Source organism: Manduca sexta, chromosome 23 (assembly GCF_014839805.1).
Source record: "Manduca sexta isolate Smith_Timp_Sample1 chromosome 23, JHU_Msex_v1.0, whole genome shotgun sequence".
Taxonomy (NCBI): domain Eukaryota; kingdom Metazoa; phylum Arthropoda; class Insecta; order Lepidoptera; family Sphingidae; genus Manduca; species Manduca sexta.
Window position 1 is genome coordinate 6,443,646 of NC_051137.1, and position 16,248 is coordinate 6,459,893.

Here is a 16,248-nt window from a genome sequence, read left to right on the forward strand (position 1 = left end):
CTTCGTGGATGTTAATTACACTCTTAGTGCAAATATATGTGGGAGAAGGGTGGCTTTCTTTCACACCGGTTGCTTAACACTCTGTCACCCTCGCTTACGTTTTGTCCCCACTTACCTTAATCATTTAGAGCACATTAGTGTTCGACAGCACACTTTATTCTATGAAATATTATGCAGTCGTAAATGTGACGTTAAAGTTATATTGTTTTTTTGTAAACATATTTTTTATTGTATAATTTTATATTATTTAATACGTCTCTGCGGATCTACCAAATGTATTTCCTCCTTTTCATAATAAATAGCAAATTGACACATTAATACCCTTAAAAATGTGTATGGATAGGAATTTATCGTCTGTATTCTTATCTATTGACGTTCATTCGATGTGCATTTACTTTGTGAGGTTTTAATTAAACTGAATTACCGGGCTCACCGTTTCCAACGACACGCTTGAATCTTGGATCTAACTAGGAAACGGGGGAGGTATTGACATTTTGTGTGTCTCCTCAGTTCCCCTCTGAACATAGATAATTAACTGCAGCCTACCTACAAACCCCATAGGACGAGATCGAATTTTATCTACGACTTTTTGAAGTGTTTAGTTGGGTCGAACGGTCTCGAGTGCACCCCGTGATGGGGTTGGCACAATTTGTTGGGGTAGATAGGTAAACGGTCGTGATTATATTGATTTTTAAAACGACTTCATTTTTGTAACTGGTGACAAGTTAGAATTTATTTGGGGTAAGATTGTCAGATCTTTAGGGTTCCGTATTTAAAAAAAATCCCTTATAGGATCACTTTATTGTCCGTCGGTCTATCTGTCATCAAGTTCAAATGTATATTAAATACTATAGCTTTTTCAGCTGTGAAAAAATGAAAGTTGTAAGTCAATGTGATCAAAAGATATAACTGTTTATGCCGCATAATTTGCGATATCACAAGGGAATCGAAATCTATACGGCACTTCCCGGTGACCCTAAAATTATAAAATTTGGCAGGAAGCAATGTCTTATAGTAAATCAATAAATCTGAAGTCCGTAACGATACACCTACATTAGTACAACTTAACAGCTTACGTACAAGTTTTTACGATACCATCGGTGCGCGAGTCTAGCTCGCACTTGTGTGGTTTTTTTATATCTAAAACAGTAATAATAAACAATATTATAAATGCTACAGTATATTGAGATGTTTCGCATACAAGTGCACCATAACGCATTTTATTCCGGTAAAAAAATCTTAGTCCTGGTAAAAAGAATCTAAGGCAAAATTTGTAAGACCTACAAGATAGTAAGATATTTACATGTATGTATAACTTAATATTACCAATATTATATTCTTAAAATACAAAGCAACTCGTAGACACAACCCCTATGCATTATGGGTAGAATTAACACAATACAGTCGATGCCAGACGAATAAATCACGTAGCTAATGCTGCAGCATCCGGCGTCTCCGTTTATTGTCGTTCACATTTACTTGTGTTTGGTACTCGGTGACGCCTCGAGGGTGCCTTCGGCGATGACACTCACCATGGTAACGACAGACAGGGAGGGGCCCCACGATTTATTATTACGCGCGAATTATTTCAAATGCGATCATATATTTCACCGCGTAAATTAAAAATTAATTACCAGTACCAAAAAGTAGGCCCTTCGTAAAGTGGTTTGGATTTGGTACCTAATATATCTGGTATTTTATTCAATTGAAAATATTAAAATTCTGTAAATAAATATAACATGACATATTAACAGAACTTTAAATTGCAGCGTCCTGAATTTCCACCCGTAAACCAAACAACAAATAAAAGATACTTGAACGATTTGCATTATATTTGTACACAATATTATATGTTAAAAAAAGCTCTTTAAAGTAATGCATGAGTTGTGCAAATACATTTATTTTGTGTATGAAGTACACAACAAAGTTTGTCGATTTACAAATGCGAACAAGTTGGTGCAAAAGTTGTGTGAACAAAAAGCATAGTTTTTCATTGACGCGTCGTCGTCTGGCCGCAGTCCGAGATCGATAGTCGCACTCGGCGGGCACGCTGCAACTTTCTACTCGTACTCTATCCACCTTTGCGACAAACGACAATCTTACTACGTCATTGTAACTGTTCTCACGCAAAGTAAATGTGAGTTTCATAATGATAGTTTTTATAAAGATATCTATGTATAAATATTCCCTAATGTTTTCAAGTAGGCAGGCAGTACTTAGGTAGATTCATTTTATCAAATCGTGTTTTAAATTATTATCTTTTTTTTATTAACTGTTATTTATTAACTCTATCAGTAGTAGACTTTTCTACGGTGTCAATTAATTGATTTCTTCTTACAACTATAAAATATTTCTCATAATATTATATTACTATATAATCTTCTATTTTACTACACAAAATTGGTTTAAAAGAGAAAGAAATATGGCGTGCAGCGCTGATTAAAGGACCTGCCTAGACTTCTCTTTTTCGACATTTGCAAAATACGCGTTTTGTTTTATAAAGGCACATGCTCACAGAGCAAGCAAGAGAAAAAGCAAATTTTAACAGAATAAGAAACTACATAACTGTTTTATTAAATTAAATTAAATGGTGAAATCTGCGGCTTGATTCATGATTGTTGATTTAAATTCATTTGGGAAGGATCAAAAATGTGCCCACGCGATATGCAATTAATTTGGCATATAGAAGGGTACAATGAGATATAGCAACGTAAAGGAAATTACGTAACAACGACCATACAATAAATTAAAATAAATCACGAATAAAACGGTTTTACATTTTAACCAAAACATTCGCGCGTGTAGCGTATTTACACGTGTCGGAACACACAATTTTGGCGAGTTCAGTTGCTCACACATGATTTAGTATCCAAATTAAACGGACACAATACTGTTGCAGAGATATACACGTATGTATAATTGCAATGTATGTACATATGTAGGGTTTTTATAATATATGACCAGCAAATTACCAACCTGGAAGGTACGTATTCACCGCTGCCCGTGAATGCTTTTTAGGTAAATCACGCGTGCAGTAATTACCAATTTGGGAAAATAGGAATACGGAATGGATGAACCAGGATTTTTGATATTATGGAAATCTAATGGGCTAAACAAAATACAACAATAAACCTGCTAAGTTACATCGTCGTCTCGAACTATTAAAGAATTTGACACACAAGTAAATACAACGTGGCTCTTCCATTTACAAAGAAATATGGGCATTTACTTAATATAAGATTAATTTTATTATGTTCTATAAATATTTTATGTTTATTTTGAATTTGTATATTATTATTATTGTATTTCATTGCGAAATTTAAAACTGTCGACGTACTGACAGAGGTTACGAAAACTACTATGTTGTGAATTTGACGATGTTTTAATAAAAAAGCAAGACTTAATATGTAGGTACGAGCCTTGTTATAAATTTCCTTAGAATTTAAAATATCACACGTAGGCATTAACAATAAAACTGTAATGAATAAAACATATTACATTACATATTTATAGAATTAATTATTGTAATGTGGTTTAAGTTGTGGTATATTACATGATAAAGTTGTAGGAAACTGTATCAAGAGTCATCTTCTTCGTCTTAACGCCTTAAGGAGGATTCCGTACCGGCACGTCGAGCAGTTTGAGGCAAGTGACGTGATCAAGTAAATTGCTTAATTAACACTGCAACCAGGACGCGTGCACCTACAAACTCTATATTCAGACGTATGCAATAACTGGACAATACATCTATATTATACAGTTCAATTGTTTGCATGTATGTCGTGAAAATTAATCGTCTTTTGAACATAATGAATCACACTGCGGACTTAGATTGATATATAAATTACAACGGCAAATAGAGTCTGGAGTACAGATACGAAACAGTAAGTGGCTACATTCAATTTTATTATAGCGGAACACATCGCTCCAAGAAGTTGAAAAGTTCAATATTGACTCACAAAATTACTTCAAGTCGGTGCAGTCGATAATAGCAGAAGCTTATTTGGAATGTCAACCTTACCCCCCGAACATAAGAAAGGAATCGCTTCCAAGCACTGCTCGAGGGGGTGTTGGTACAAAACGCCATGCTTATTGGCGTGCCCTCCGAGCTTCCTTTTAACATGTCGTCGTAGCAGATTAGGATATCCCTCATCATCGGTCTAATATTATTGTTACCATAAATATGTAACTACACGTAATTGAATGCATGCTTAATATTGATCATTGCTTGCATTTGCTTGTGTTGGTAAATTCTAAAATTGTTAAGATTCACAAAATATATTTGTTTTGTGGGTAAGTTTTGGTACGTACGTAACTATCTAATACAGTAATAAGTGACGCTATGCTTACACAATTATAATAAGAATATTAATAAATCTATATTGTATAATAAAATAAAAACCTAAATCTTTACTTTCACGCACACAACCAAATAAATCTTACAAAGTTTTACAAGCACGACATAGTTCTAGGATATACATTTCTTTTCATTCTTTATCGCTGTATTGAAGTTCTTGTGAAATGTATTGAAAGGGTATAGTGATATATGGATGAAGTTATCTCAAGTAGTGTACGCACTACGCAGTATTAGACAGAGACCATTCCAGATTGGTGCGAAATGCGGACATGTGTTTCATTTCGAAATAACAGAATTATTTTCATGCGTACTCGAGCAAGGAAAATTAATGGAAGTGAGTTTGATGAAAGGACTGATACGGGTAAAAACTTTTGCGCAGCTACATCATTAGCGCTGGATGTGTTCCTTTATCATATTCCAATTTCCTCTCTTTACATTTCTCTTCTAAGTTCATAATGTTGTTTAGTTTTAGAAGATAACAAATAATCAGTGAGGAGATTTTCTACAATAGATATATCAAATAAGTATAAATTATTAAAGTAAGATGTAGTATCAAACTTATCACACGATTTCTGACTATCTTATTATACTTATTATAAATAATAACTTGTTGCTATAGTTATGGCAGGCGTTAGAAAAATCTACATTGATACTTCAATATTTTTTATTTCGTAAAAAAAATTATTATGTAGTAGGTTTCAACGAATAACATACTTTTTTAAATAACTTCAATGCCTAAATGTACATTATGGAGTTCATGCCCTAAACGGTACCATACCCGCATATTATAATTACATATATCAACATTCGATAAGAAATTGTTAAAATTAATAATTTGCGGTTTAACTATCGGTGCCACATTTTGGCCAAACACTTCAACGTATATTGTCGTGTAAGACTTCTTCTTACATTTTGGTCACGTAAAGCGGTTTACGAAACGATATCAATTTATTTAATATAATACAAACGGAACTATCTATGTGGCAAAATAGATAGGATATTAAGCCAAATGGGGTGTTATAATGAACATATTATCTATTAGACGATAAGACCCCAAAATATAAATCATTCCGTATCTTTTGTTATATTATACGTAACATTAGTATTATGTTACTTTACGAAGTCATAAAAGATGAATAAACCAATTTAAATATTAAATATAAACAATAAAATATGAAGCTCATATTATATTGTATATTTTTCCTTTTTCCAAAATGCTTAGCGTAGCGCAAGTATAAATTATGTTCCATTGAAAATTTATAGGTAAGCTTATATTAGGTACATCAAGAAAAATAAACTAATACATTTTTTTATGTAATTAAGTTCCATTTATTTTATTAACCTAACATGGCCCGATTCTTATCAAAATCCAGTTTAAAGCAATCCTACTCTAAAACTTACCATACCATTTCAAATTAAGTTATTATTTTCATGAAGTGATTTTTTTAAGAGAAAAGATATTAAATGTACATATCTTATCTCTTCGAAATTGAATGGTACGTTTTTTTTACTGTTTTTCGCTTATTCTTATATTCTTACTAGATTTAGAAATCAGGTGAAGTATTCCAGTCAAGACCCACTGCGAGTTTCTCTCACAAACAAAAAGTAACTGATCGAATGTATCTATTTTACTGTCAAAGGGGTAACTTCAGACTAGGGGTTAACTTGGAACAAATCTGCATAGAGGAAATTTGTGTAGGTTCTGCTGGTATCATAACCACGATTCTCCGCCATATCGATATAATTCAAAAAGATTTGGCAACACTGATTTTTTGGTCGTTGTCAGAAGTTACCTACTCTATTAGAAATTAAATTGGACAAAATAAATTGGATTGCATTGAAAGTTAAACTTGAGATTTGGTATCTTTAAGCATAATATGTGTCTTAAGTGATCCAATAGGGTAACTTAAGGCAGCAAATAACAAAAGAATATCTGTAGTTCTATACAATAATATAAAACCCAAGAATTCTTTTTGTTTTTATGAAAATGTTAAAGTTATGCAACAATCAAGGATAGCGGAATTATTGCTCTTAAAAAATTTAAAATATGTATTATAAAACAAAGTCCCCCTGTGCACATGTCTGTTGTCTGAACGCGATAAAATCAAAAACTACCCATCGGATTTCAATGAAATTTGGTATGGAGATAGTATGAGACCTTGGGAAGGTCATAGGCTACTTCTTTTTCCGAGAAAATATATAGCGGAACATTATCCCGGAAAATTACTTTACGTGGTGGAAGCCACGCGCGATAATAGTATAGATAGATAAAAATAAATCTTTATTCACTATTACACAAGTTTTCCTTGCTAGCTAATAGTGGTAATCTCCTTTTAACGATAAAAAAATAAAAGAGCATTCGCAACAAAATATATTTTGTATATAATAAAACCAATAGCTTCACTATGTCGTTATCTTACATCTTCAAATCAAAGCGGAATACACTAACCGAAGTTAAAGCCAACTAATTGGCCAAGTTTTGTACAGTTGAGAACTAGATGGTATTTACTCTGATCTTCAAGTATTTAAATTTTGCACAGCCGACCATAGAGGAATTCCTTTATATATATTTAGTACTTACTACACAAAGTTTCGGACGCCTTTTTTCAAAATATTATTCGTCATCATGAATTATATGTATTCGATCGATGTTGGAGTACCCATCAAGTGGAGTTACATTTAAAAGACGTTACTGCTCAATTGTTATGGTGTATGGCAAAGCAACAAGGTGGCGCGTACGTATGTGGGGTCGACGCCCGAGGGCGCGGGGTTGCGGGGATGCACGCCAGGGTTGCTTTGCACTTCCGCCTCGCTGCACTTATTTCCGCATAAATAGTAGCTGCCGCGTTGTATCATTCTTGGTAGGCCTACTGATAATAACAAACCCTGCCAAAATAATCTACACGCTCGATAGACTGTCACGAGTCAACTTACACGCACATACAGACATAATAGGCTATTCGTTCCGTAATGTGGCCATAAAAATTCTGACAAAGAATTTCCCTCACAGACTACCTAATCAGAGCAAACTCCGTTTAGAAACGCAATTTGAAGATCCCCTTAAAAGTTTCAAAAGCGAAGGAGTGTAAGTGAAATAAAACAAAGGCAGGCACGCGCCCGCCGCGGCACTCATGCTGAGTGCTCTGCTTTGTGGCAGGCAACGCGATACAATGCAATACGCGATACATAACTACAAACGAGACGCAACTCTAGTTTTCCGAGCATAAGCAAATAAGCTTCTGCGTCCGTCGTACGAGTCGCATACGGAAGCGATATTGTATTGACAGTAAATATACATAACTACAAATCCTTGTGGCACTCTTCACGCGGTGAACTTGAGTGTTTCCAGTGAACTTCCGACTTAAATGGCGAACTAAATTCAGAACACGAATTTGCAAATAAAATGGCATTTTCAACGTCGTTCCCGTACTTTTTTCGAATTTTACTTATTTGAATTTGATGTTTCCAAAGAAAGTCCACTTGACTGTGGTTCTTCATATCGACCGACGACCATGCAGCCGAGATCATTAGCGAGGTGAACACTAATGAAGCTCTCGATCGGGAACAGAGATTCCTCGAAGAGACAACTTCGTACATATCTCACTGAATCCTGAAAACATCCTTTTTTACGAAACATATAAATAAGTGACGTTCTATAAGAATTTTTATTGGTGTTGAACTGGCAATGAGATTTTTATGTCTCAGTGAAGTAAACTTTAACCTTGGCATGGTTAAAAGATAAATCTACTATTTATAATCTGCATCAATTAAAATATTATTATACCTCATATTCTTTTCATTTCAATCTTAAGTCCCAATCAATCAATAAAACATTAAAGACCACTTTCTACATAAAATATATTAAGAATCAATGAACTATTCTGGTTTCCGTTTTGCGAGACGTTACTAAGCACTAAAAGCCCACGAACTCTCGTGGAGAGCTTATCGAGAGATGTTGCAAGAGCGCTCATCTTTCATAAGGGTTGCTTTGTGCTTTCCACTAGGAGCACTTTGTGATGCATAGAACGCTGCTTTAAAAATATAAAAACCTATTTTAAATACCACCACCGCCATGAGTGACCCGTGGTACCCCAATTCTTGCCATACGTTGAATGAATTAATTGAAGTTATAGGTATAGACCCCGCTTTAAACTGAAACAATACAGCGATAATCATGTTTAATTTCATTACTTAATGGCAGATTTTTCAATCGTTAATTAGTATTAACCATTACAAAAGTTATAACCTTGCTGAATATAAAAGTAAGACAATTAAATAACATTATCAATACTACTATCACCTGTAATTTGTCAATTGAATGTTTTTTTCCTGTAAATAACTTTTATCTGATGATCGAAATATCAGTCATAAATAATAAATATAGAACACATGACATGACCCTAAAATATAATATGAAATTTTATTACTCCCTCAAATCAATGCACAATGTCGCTTTCTATTAATGAAAGGTTTTTTTTTTAAATCGGTTCATTAATAGAAAGCGACATGGTTACCGGGTTCACCTATTTCGGATAAGTATATAAAAATAATGTTTTCTCTTATGACAATAGTTACACTTAATATTTCCAGCACAAAATCCTTACTTTCATAACCTATTACTGACCTTTACGAGATACAATGTAGAATGGTACAAAGTTTCTTTGGATAACAGCGATCACGTTCGTTCTAGGATCTATCAATATGTTTTGTGTAGGCATATTACATAGATACCTACATTATAAGTACGAGACAAAGTCCAAAGTACACATTTGTATAAATATGAAAGTAAAATTTAATTTAAATTCATTGTACCGTTAAAGGACATATGAGGGGCAACTGGCACCATATCGTTATCCTCTAATTTGGTTCTAATAGTGCTGTTAGGGAAGTGTTTCAAAGGCGGGTCGAGTGGTGCTCGTGAAGGAAATGAGTTCAATTTACCATTATCTCGGGGAATTGGTTGGTGCGACCTCGTTCGCTACTTGTTACACTGAGTTATTTAGTATGACAACCCAAGTAGAAAACCACCACGGAAATATCTGGATAGCAAATTGAGTTGTGTTACATTTTTATTGCAGTATTTTAGCATTACTTTAGGATTTTAAGCTCTAACAAATGCCAGATTTGAGTGATACTCAACGCTGTAGGCACTAATTAAACTTATTGACAACTAAAATTATTCTCAACTTCAAAACTCGTTTTATTCGAAATGTGTACACGTATCTATATTATCTAATAATAAAGTTCAAACATTTATTTGTATATTTCAGCGGGTGCGATGACGTGCAACGGTCTTTGGAGCTGCTGGACCAGGTGCTGAGCGAGTACGACGAGGGAGAGCCACGATCGCTGGAACCGCCTGCACCGGTCACGCCCGCCACCCCGGCCACCCCCGCCACGCCGGCAACCCCCGCCACCGACGACGATTCGCCACTCGCCGGCCATACCTCAGAAGACGATGGATACATGAGCATGAACGGGAGGAGGTACGATAAACACTCACCCCCTTATTCATAGACGTGATTTATCTAAGCTCTATCTTTGCTGTGATAACAAGTCTGTTTCTCAGTGCTGACGGACGGCAGCCTTCGCAGTGCGTAGACATAGGGCCGTTGTGATTGGCTAATATTGAGATACAACTTGAATCTAGTTGGCTGTCACATAAACAAACACGAGCCCAAATACTCTATATCTGCTGTTAGTTGCTAAGGATTTAACTAATCCGCAGACCACTTTATGCTATATCACTAGCTCAAGCTAATGTCATTGATGGACCAATCCTGAAAATACTACCACAGTAACAGTACACAAATTTCAAATCAATCGGACTTGAATGAAAGCACAAAATAAGCTCATGATGTTCAAACGCCTGAACAGGTCATAAATTACAGCTAATAAACTACTTGGTCAATTAATTAATTGTTTATAGCTATAATTTATGACCTGTTCAGCATTTAGCATCGTTGTTACAGACATATAGATCCACAGACACACAGATACACAACTCAATCTTATAACACCGCGCTTTTTGCGCCGGGGATTAAAATTACTATCATCATTGGCTGTTTAATAAGATAATTATTAAATAAAATTTACTTATGAACTTCTAAACAGGCTCTTAGAATCAATGCTGGGTAATGTTCACTGTTGGTCCGAGAACGATTTGATATTTATATTTCTAATCACGCAAGTGTTTATCGGTTCTTGCGTGCTAACGATTGAGTTGATATCCTATTAACAGGAGCTCTATCCTTATTGAATATACCGGTAAATGGCCCGAATGATACATTCGTTGTGGCACGAGGCAGCCGTTTACGAAGTCGTATGCTGGCGCAGTATTATGAATGTCTAATATAATATTATAAAGTTATATTATCTGCATCTATGATATTATATCCTGACCAAAAACTATTCTGTGCCTCAGCAGTGTACGCGTTATGAATGCGCAGAAATCTCTGGCTGGGGAAAACGGTTTTGGCTTTTTCTATTGAGTACTGGTATATTGCTCGGAATTGCGGCGTCTTACACGTCTGCCTACTCCTTGAAAAAGGGGAAAAATATTATGCTATGCCATGAAATACCTATTTATGTATACATATATATAAAATAGATTAAATTACCCTACACAGCGTAGCGTAAGATGTATACTATCTTTTAAAATAGTGTTATGATAAAGTCTGTTATTTCTGGTTGCAGAGCTAAGTTCGCGTTGGGTTTCCGTCCGACGGAGGAACGCGAAGAGCCATCGCCCCCGGACCCGCCGTCGCCGCAGTCGCCCCCGCCACCCGAGGAGGCTCAGCGCATCATATCTACTTTACTACCAAAGTAAATATCATTAATTATTCTATTCCCATCAATTTAGCCGTATTGAAGATTATCGAGACCAGTTTCACAGCTATTGATTAATAAAAAGTAAAAAAGGGATGACTATAGTAACTAACATCAGCTGGCTTAAAAGATTGAAGTGATATAAATTATGCACCTATATAGTTTAAACAATTATGTATGTTCCGAATTGATTGGTAAACTATTATGATAACATTTTTATATATATTCTTTTCAATGGCGTGTATTATGGCCATAATGTTATCATCATCAGAGGGTTATCCCTCTGAAGATATTGAAAATGTATGGATGCTTAAGCATTTCTAGACTATTTATGCAACTTTTAATAATTAGTACCTCTTCCATGGTTTATATAATATTATAATATAATTCAGTACCTATCACAATATAAATACAATTAAGAAATATAAACACGTGACACGTTTGTTAACAATTAATTACACAATTTCTATAATGTCCTTATTACAGAGTATCTCCAGCTAAATCTGTCGAACAACGTGACCCGGAAGAAAAATTGGATTCAATACTTAGTATCAATGGGATCACAACTGCTACACAAACAACTTTTGTAAGTATTGCTTATTGGCTGCAGTAAGTCAAGTTCGCGGACTCTTCCGTCCCGGATAGCAGCAAAAAGTTTGAAAGTTCTTACTTTGCTACAGTATAAGCTGTGGAATAGTTTGTCGGGACACGTGATCCGTTCTCCATATAATATTGAGTACACTGAACAAGTCTTAGACAAGTTAACGTAACTGTACTAAGTACCGAAAATTGAGATAGGCCCATAGACCCGCTTGTTGAGATTTTTCTTGAATTTAACATTAAAGTCATCCAGAGGTAACAAGAAAAAAGCAGTCGTTTTATATCCTAGAGTTTGTATTAAAAACTGAAAATTATTTTTACAATTGAATTTTTTTAATAAGTATTAATCTGTTATTTTTTACATATTTCAGCCAAAAACAAGACACCAGCGCCCATATGGGTGGGAGAAGGATAACGAAACTAATGGCTTTCAACTGCAACAACCGCCGGTGACGCCCCACAGATTCGCGTCCCTGCAGCACGGCGCTCGTCCCCTGCAGGGAGACGTGGCCCCCGCTTGGTTGCCACCTCGGCGTAATGCGCCAACCCCCCAGAAGAAATCGCCTAGTCTCGAAAATCCGCCATTATTCCCTTTCATGGGCTTCTCGAGCGAATTTGCGGATAAGCCATACAATGAACACCCGGTGACTATTTACCCGGGGCCAAACATTCAATACAACAGGCAGTCTCATTCCCCTACATACAATGTACAAAAGGTTTCACCATCGAACACCAAAATTTCGGACAAAAAGGCTAACGTGAAACGCGACAGCAGATCTGATGGAGAGATATTATCACCAAAAGGGAGGATTCCTCCGCGAACTCTCGCTGGTTCTATGGAGAGGCATAGAGAAGTGTGTAGAGGATCATCGGAGGATGTAGTGAGTAGCAGCAAAAGGAGAAGCTCGAGCAAGAGCAACGAGGAAGAGCACTTTTCAGACGACTCCCTAGAAGGGTCGCTCCCCCCACCGCCACCTGCAGCTACCACACCATCGAAACGCAATTCCATTGCTTGGGAAGTGTCACTTGATGGTGACGATCCTCTACTCACTCCTGGAAGCACAAAGGTAGGTATTTGTATTTTACAGATACACCATTCATTTGTGATTTTCAGCCCACAGAAATACGAATATAATTTAATTGTTGGTACTGATATAATGGTCTGTGAGTTCTTTTTTGTTCTAAAGTTTTATGTGCTATATATAATTATTTGTAGTTTTTACCTACTTATACGCACGCCACCTAGTTTCGTTTTACAATGTATTAAAATAAAATAATAAATTCCGATTTTACAATACGTATCTACGACTTTAAGTTTGAACGTAAATCTATTTCAGGTTATTGGCAGACGAAGAAGAAAGTCAGGTGATCAATCGCATTCCAGTACAAGTTCAATACCAAACCGAGTTGATGACGACTGGGGCGATGAGTATTGGCCCCCGCCGCCGCCCCTTGCACAATGCGATCAGCTCGCGTCTCCAACCTCCGACGGAGAACCTGACAGCCGACGAATGCAGGACTTGGCTACCGGCACATATGTTATAAGAAAAGGCAAAACGAGAAAACAGTTACCTAGTTTTAATAAGAACGCGACCAATAAAACATCGAACACCACCAATTTGCTACAAAACCATAGCATAAATAGAAGTATGGATACAGACAAATCCATGGATGGGTCAAGCATATCCATCAGCGGTTCCGGATCTGTGGGCTCTTATAACTCAAGGCCAAGTTCAGATCTTAGTCTACCGCAATCACGATACAGCGTCGATCTCAACTCACGTTTGAGTCGGGAGCTTAACACGCCACATTCAAGATATAGCATAGATCTCTGCACTCCAAATTCCCGACTAAGCAAAGAAATGACCTCACCAAAGTCAAGACTCAGTTTAGATCTCAATAGTGGGCAAGACAGATATATCGCGCCAGAGTATTTTGGACACAGTCCTAAAAGCCGAAAAACTCCCAGCGAAAAAAGTATGCACTCAACAAAGAGTAATGTAGTACAAAATAAACTATCTCCACAGAACAGATTTGCGGACTTCAAAAAGTATTCTTCTACTTTCGACAATATTCAATCGTTGATAAAGGAGGGTAAAGTGGAAGAAACACCTCCGACAGAATGCAACGAAACGGTAAACGAATTAACAACGATACCTCCCAACATGGTAAGGGTAGTTTCGCTGCCAAGTCTCGGGGCAGATGGAGAAGCCAACAGTGCTAGTCGACAAGCTCTAATCACCACCGTAGAAGAAGAAGAAGACCAAGAGAGCGGGGAGCCAGGATCCAGTGGCGATACGTCGCCACTCCGCAAAATTGAGAACAATATTAGTGCTATACTAAGTCAAGGTCGGGACCAAAAACATTTTACCCCGTATATACCTAAAGACTGGAATATTCATAAGGACGAGTACTGTGATGAAGTGTCAAATGAATTATTAGAAAACAATTACCGTTATAGTTCTAGAGAAAGGCAAAAGAGACACGACATTCAGAAGTCATCGAGTCACAATGAAATACAGAATCAGCGGTCTATAGACAGACGAGATCGCACAAGAAGATCTAATAGCATGCACAAATCGACGAGCGCAAAAGACGTTCCTGTAGGTCTGATGAGGCAGCCTTCCTCTTCAGATTCTGCAGTGTCCAGTAGCGGAGACTTCCCCTTAAATGTACAAATAGTCGAACATTCCTACAGGCACCCTCCATTGCCGCCCTCACCGATATTGGGCCATGAAATGGGCCCTTTACCACAAACCCCAGAGTCACCAAAGTTCCCTCCTCTACCGCCCTCTCCTGTGGAAGAAGTGGAAGATGAATACACGGAAATAATGCAACCTACAGAGAAACGTCACATAAAGAAAGCTGATACATTACCAACACCAACTTTAGACTCCAAACGAAGGTATTGATGCATTATTTAATACAGAAGTAAAATAAAAAAATAAACATAAAACTAGGGATATTAACCACTCCATTAGCTCTTTTAACAAAAATCTAAAAATATATTCAATAGAATAAATATATAGCTTACATATAATATATGACAATGGTTGAGTTTCGGCGTAAATCAAATAAGAATCTATTTTATGAAAGCTATCGTGACGCATCGTAGCAGTCAAGCGAGAGTGAAATCGGAGTGGCCACGAGTGCAATCCGAGAGCAAAAGTTTGTGTGATCAGCAAATATTTGTCTCGTAGTGCCCGCGAAATTAATTTAATCTTATAGTATTTTTTTTTTTTTTTTTTACGCGGGGAAAAAACGCGTTATCGCTACCACCACTCAGAGGGTCAGTGGAATGGTTATGTTGGTTTCAATCTTATAGTATGCCCAAACGACTCTTAGCGTGGGTCAAAATTACGCATAATTATAATGTAATTATACATATTGTTATTTATAATATACTTATCTATACTTTGAATTCGATAGACCGTCAGAACCTCCAGCTGTGCCGCCACATCGGGATACCACAAACAGCCTCAAAACGCGGTCAATGGAGACGAGTTACAACAAGAATAGAAGAAATAGTAACTTCAAGAACGGATCAACAGACAGAAGAACACTGCCAACAGGTAGGGCAATTGTGGTATAAACACTTTTTGAAATGAATCTGTTTGAAATCGTATAAAGTATTTAATGGTCGATAGAATTCATCCTTGAATTTCAAATTGGTAAATAAAAAAAAATACAGTTTTGTTACACACATGAAAATAAGCAAAATCTTATTAAAATAAGTTAAATTCATATGAAAACCAAAAAAAAAAAAAAAAAAAAAAAAAAAAAAAAAAAAAAAAAAAAAACGTAACTAAAATAATTGATTATTATGTGTAATTAACAACAATTAGCTAGTGCCTCGATGCTTGTCAAATTACATGTAGATTTCCATTAGAAATTTCCACAAGAGTGAATTACGGCTACAAAAGAAGCACATTAGTGGCTCCACGAAATGCACTAAACAACATGCTTAGTCAATAATAAAATTACTGACCTTATCCAAGCTAAACACACCATCTAGTTAAATCTATACCGGTTTATGTACCATTACACATTTGTACAAACTGCAAACAGTGTCCAGAGAGTATTTGCTTCCTAATTGTCAAAAGAAGATGGCTCTTTCAGATACTAATATGAAACGGCTGGAAAATCCCAAGCAAATATTTGCCTTCTTAACTGGAAATATTATTGCTCCTTGACTTATCATCATGACTGAACTTGCAGTTGCGTAACTAAAGGCTATAATTGATGTGTTCTTCCAGACATTGGCGCGAGCGGCGCCCGGCGGCGAACACTGCAGAGGCAGAGTCGCGAGGCGCTCTCGGGGCGCGGGCCGCTGCAGACTTCAGCGAGCCTCCCGGAGACGCCGGTGTTCGCGCGCGGCTGTGACGTCCCCCGCACGCCGCCTAGGAACTCCACGGGCCCGCCCAGGAATAATACCATCAACTCTATACAGTCAATAGGTGAGC

General features: G+C 36.6%; 1 protein-coding gene across 3 annotated transcripts in view; it reads left to right on the forward strand.

Moving 5' to 3' along the window:
- The window catches only part of LOC115451286, a 115,057-nt gene that overhangs the window by 71,728 nt on the left and 27,081 nt on the right, over window positions 1-16,248 (forward strand). For all 3 annotated transcript variants that reach the window (XM_037441973.1, XM_037441975.1, XM_037441974.1), the window contains 7 exons: window positions 9,628-9,843; window positions 11,054-11,182; window positions 11,672-11,771; window positions 12,157-12,852; window positions 13,123-14,690; window positions 15,215-15,357; window positions 16,042-16,242. In XM_037441973.1, coding sequence (XP_037297870.1) covers window positions 9,628-9,843; window positions 11,054-11,182; window positions 11,672-11,771; window positions 12,157-12,852; window positions 13,123-14,690; window positions 15,215-15,357; window positions 16,042-16,242 — 3,053 coding nt within the window. The remainder of the gene's footprint in view (window positions 1-9,627; window positions 9,844-11,053; window positions 11,183-11,671; window positions 11,772-12,156; window positions 12,853-13,122; window positions 14,691-15,214; window positions 15,358-16,041; window positions 16,243-16,248) is intronic.